Below are 5,000 nucleotides of genomic sequence, written 5' to 3'. Positions count from 1 at the left end.
TGACGAAAAGATTAATAAACCTGAACTTGCAATTTTAAACGACGTGTTCGTTACCGTCGCGTCTTAGATCTTAAACTCCGTAATATTGCAACTATAATTATTAAGGTTTAACCCTCAACAGTTATTAGCAAAAATTGCCTCAATTTGAGTCATCACTTGTAATGTGCTAATATTGTAAAATAGTTAGCACTGTTTTTCAATTTCAGTTTCATTGATATAAATGGGTAAATTCAGGACGTAAAAGAGCGTTAATGAAAGACAGATCTCTTATTTGGCAGAGAATTTGACATACGATCGTGAAGATGAAGCTTGTGATGCGTTTGGTTCGATAGAAAAGACAGAAGAAGGCTACCAGCTGTGCATGCAAGTCCCAAGTCTATTGTATAAATTCATAATTGGAAAGAAAGGAGAAACAAAGAAAAAACTAGAGAAAGAAACAGGAACAAGGATTATGATTCCCAGACCAGGTGAAAAGGGAGATTTAGGTGAGTCTAATTCTTTTATTTTAAATTAAACATGTTTAGATGAATAGCAAATACTGTTTTTATAATGACTGCAAAATTTTCGGGCACTCATTGGCTAATTTTTATTGTCAATAAGTGGACAGACACATAAATTAATAATTTATGCAATATTAACGCAATATTGCTCCCGTCAGATTGAGGTTTCTAGTAATTTTTGTCTCGCTTTCTTCTTGTGTTTTGACTTAATTTTGACCCCTCTGGCTTTTTGTTATTGTAAAAAACAAATATTGATGTCATTTTTCCATGCGTCTGTCCTGTTATTGACAATGAATTTCATCCTAACATTGTCAAAGTAGTCTGTGGATGCACTCGGCTATCACCTCGTGGATCCACAGCTACTTTGACAATGTTATGACGAAATTCATGATCAATAACAAGACAAACGCATAAAAAACTCACATCAATTTGTTAAATAGGGAAGATACATGTATCTGTTTACAAACATTGCTTTTGTTATTGGAATATGCCAACCACTAGAACAAAAGATTCTTTGTTTCGACAGCCAATGAGGCTCTGGTTGGCATATTAATGACAAAAGGTGACATCAATGATATCTTCCCTATTGTATAATTTCATTCAGGGTCACCTGGCACAAAAAGTGTATGTACTGGAAATGATATCTAGATCTACTGGTATATCTATGTCTATGTGCTTGAGCACTCAGCAATGTCCCCAGTGACTTTTGCCTGTTTTTGCTTAAGTGGCCTTGTACACTGTAAGCCTTTTTGAAACGTCACTGCCAATCCAGCCACATTTCCGTCGAGAATTCAAGCCAGACCATAATACCAGGAACTCTGTGCCTTGCTTTTTTCATATAGTGTGTGGGATATTATAAAACATCCCACTGAGGGGGATTATGAGCAAGGGTTGTGACACGGGGCCTGCAGTTTACAGTTTATAGTCGTTATCAAAGAAGAGTTGAAAGTCTTCATCATTTCCCAGGGGTCAGTGGGTTAATAGAGGGCACAATTTTTGGCTGCTTAACCCACTGACACTTCAAATGCCCTAGACCACCCCCAGTTGATGAGTAAAATCATCTGACATTAGACGGGGTAAAATCTGTTAAGTCACACTCCCAGGGATCAAGGGGTTAAAAGAGGGGACAGTTTTTGGCTGCTTAACCCACTGACACTTCAAATGCCCTAGACCACCCCCAGTTGATGAGTAAAATGGTCTGGCATTAGACAGAGTAAAATCTGTTATTAGTCTCACTCCCAGGGGTCAATGGGTTAATTATCATAGATATTTACTTGTAACATACATGTAATACCTTGTCTTTTTCAGTGATAACAGGACCTCAAAGGAGTGGTGTTGTGGGAGCAAGAAGCCGTGTTGAAGTCATAACTGAATCTTCAAGGCAAAAGATTCCTTTCACACATTTCTTGTCTTTTCCTCTGTATAAAGCCACCTTGGAAAAGAAAATAGATGAGTTTAAAGTGAGAGTGCTGAAAGATTGCTTTGAGGTAATTTTTTCATCAACTCCAGATATCTCTACAGTAGTTCATTTTTTGTTGAAAAAAAGAGAACAAGAGGATATACATATTCCCTTCCAATCAGCATAGTTTTTTGGACACTAGGCACACTCAGTTATAAGACACACCTTTAACTTTCAAACTTGATGGCATTTATTTCACAAACTAAAGGTCGCATTGAAATACAGGAATTTGGTCCAACTCCTCGCTATTCATGCAGTCTCAGCTGAAGATTATAGTGTATTAATAAGTCTAGAACAATGGCACAACGAAAATTCAACTAGAATTTAGAGTAAAACCTTTAAATCCTGCTGTTATTAAGTACTTTCTTGTGGGTGTTTTTGTTGTACAATGCTAAGATTTGAAGCCATCATCATGAATATTGGTGTGTGAACATCTATTTCAATCAGAAGTCAAACATCTTAACCACTGGACTGTCATGCCTTCAGAAGGTTGCTCTTTGCAATTGTTTTGAACCCAGGATTCATATCAAAATCAAATGGGTGACAGTAGTCCTGAAATGGACTCTGGGCTACTCTCCACCAGACAATCATACTTCATCAAGTTTTCAGATTGTTATTGCACGCGTAATTTATTTGCAGTGTCGAGGAATAGATGCCAGTATATTTCAATTACCAAGCAAGATTCATCTAACTGTTGGAATGCTGACCTTGTTAAGTGAGGAAGATGTGGTAAGTTGTTTTAGTAGTCTTTTGGTTTCTGTCAAATTCAGTATTATTGATCTTTAAATGAAATGGTGTATGTCTCTTTTCCCAGCAAAATGCAGGAGATTTATTGTTTGAGTGCTATCGAGAACTTGTCAGGTGAGAACATCATAATCTGATTCAACATTTAGTCACCATTCCAATTTTAGTACATTAAGTTTTAATACATCAAACAGGCTCTGGTGGCATTTCAAGTAATTCACTTGCTGTTGCTGGTTTTGCAGTAGCAAATGGCTTGTTTAAAATTATTTTTTTAAGGACGGTGCCTACTATTGTTATTGCGCATATGTTCTGCGCGTCTCGAGATACTCGGATTTCCTATCGGCAGTGCTTATTAATACAGGGATATTTCTGCGCAGTTCACAACTTTGCGGAGAAAGCAGAACTTAGCAAGTGTTCTTGGTATCCAAAAAGGAAATTGGGGGTAACCACGCATTTTTCAGAGACAATTAAGCTTGAATTTGGAAAAGAACGCCATACATTGCTTTGTATTTTAAAGCTATTTACAAAAATTGTTGATTAATTATCTTCGAAAAATGCGTGGTTACCCCCAATTTTCTTTTTGGATTTCAATAACACTTGTTAAGATCTGCTTTTCCCGCGTAGTCAGGAAACTGCGCAAAAATACCATTGAATTAGTAGGCACCGTCCTTAATAATCTTGGGAATCTGGATGGCCGAATGCAGGCCTTTGCATTGATTTGGACCACTGTAATCCTCCAGAAGATGCTTAGTCTCTGTGGCCCGAGTCTGGGCTGAGGGTATTAGCGGTGTTTACACCTGCAGAGTTTGAATACCATCTCCGCAGAGGTTGTTCCGTTCATTGTTTGCTATTATTATTATTATTATTATTATTATTATTATTATTATTATTATTATTATTATTATTATTAAATTTTAAATTGTCATTATCATTATTATTAATCATCTTCAGCGAATACTTACAAAACTCCCCAGTTGTGGTAGAGCTCAAAGGAGTGCAGTACATGAATGATGATCCAGCAGAAGTCGATGTGTTGTATGCAAAGGTTGCAACAAAAGATGGCTCAGATAGGTACTGTTTCCACATAGTAATGTCATTTAACAACCTCATTGGCTAATTCAGCCTTGAAGAGATTTAAGTTTTTTAAGGAACTGTGCTACTGCATTGGTGTGAAGGGAAATTCGCTACTGTAAGAAATATTTCTGAGCTGGTGTTTTGGGCTTTAATAATTTTTATTAACCATTTGTCAGTGGGAAGGGCCAGAACTCAAAGCGTCAGCTCACATAACGGTACTTGCATCTTTCCTATGGTGCTTTATTGACTTCATCACCTCCGTTGATGAGACCAAATTAATTTTCCTAATCCAGCCTTGAGCCCATCACCCAGCATGGAGCACAGCCCCCTGTCCCACCGTAGTTAACTTAAAGTGCCCCTAACCCCAAAATATTTTTTTCGCTAAAATGAATCTTTGCACCTGCTCGAAACGCATTGCGGCCATTTTTTCATTTTTCTTACAAATCCTGCCATTTTATAGGCTTGGAAAGTTGCAAAAATCCAAGCATCTTTTGTTCACAAGTCAACCGAGTCAGAAGGAGAGTGGGTCTATTCCTGAGTTGATGTCACAAACTGATTTACATTGCATTAACTCTTTGTAAAAATGCATGCAAAGTAGTTTGTGATGTCAAGTCAGGAATAGACCCACTCCCCTTCTGACTTGGTCGTGAACAAAAGATGCCTGGATTTTGCAACTTTCCAAGCCTATAAAATGGCAGGATTTGTTAGGAAAGGGAAAAAATTGCCGCAATGCGTTTCGAACAGGTGCAAAGATTCACTTCAGTGAAAAAAAATATTTTGGGGTTAGGGGCACTTTAATAATTGTTAGAACAATAATAAAATGTATTGAAGTGTCAACTGTATTTAGCACTGATGCACTAAATTGGGACACTTGACAGAAAAGCAAATCAAATTAACTTGTATCAAACTGTAGGATGGCTTTTTGAGGACAGGGGAAAACCAGAGTATCCAGAGAAAAATCTCTTGGACCAGAGTAGAGAACAGAGTAGAGTAGAGCATTGTAGAGAACCAAATGTTGAGCACCAGCAATATTTTAATACATATACAAAGACAGATCTATAACAACTTTGGGCACTTGTTGATAATTTAGTAGGTTGCAGTTAATGACAATAGGGAGTTTAAGAAACCACGACGGCTACGGCGACGAAAACGTCACTTCAAAATATAAGTTTGAGCTATTCTAAGTACTTCATGATTATTCCATCTTGTTTATATTATTCAAT

General features: G+C 37.2%; 1 protein-coding gene across 1 annotated transcript in view; it reads left to right on the top strand.

Moving 5' to 3' along the window:
- The window catches only part of LOC138030162 (activating signal cointegrator 1 complex subunit 1-like), a 10,254-nt gene that overhangs the window by 705 nt on the left and 4,549 nt on the right, over positions 1-5,000 (top strand). Inside the window, exons 2-6 of the mRNA XM_068878042.1 lie at positions 279-485; positions 1,809-1,987; positions 2,599-2,688; positions 2,774-2,820; positions 3,655-3,774. Of these exons, the coding sequence (XP_068734143.1) occupies positions 279-485; positions 1,809-1,987; positions 2,599-2,688; positions 2,774-2,820; positions 3,655-3,774 (643 nt within the window). The remainder of the gene's footprint in view (positions 1-278; positions 486-1,808; positions 1,988-2,598; positions 2,689-2,773; positions 2,821-3,654; positions 3,775-5,000) is intronic.

Source organism: Montipora capricornis, chromosome 13 (genome assembly GCF_036669925.1).
Source record: "Montipora capricornis isolate CH-2021 chromosome 13, ASM3666992v2, whole genome shotgun sequence".
Classification (NCBI taxonomy): Eukaryota; Metazoa; Cnidaria; class Anthozoa; order Scleractinia; family Acroporidae; genus Montipora; species Montipora capricornis.
This window is presented reverse-complemented; position numbering and strand designations above follow the sequence as displayed.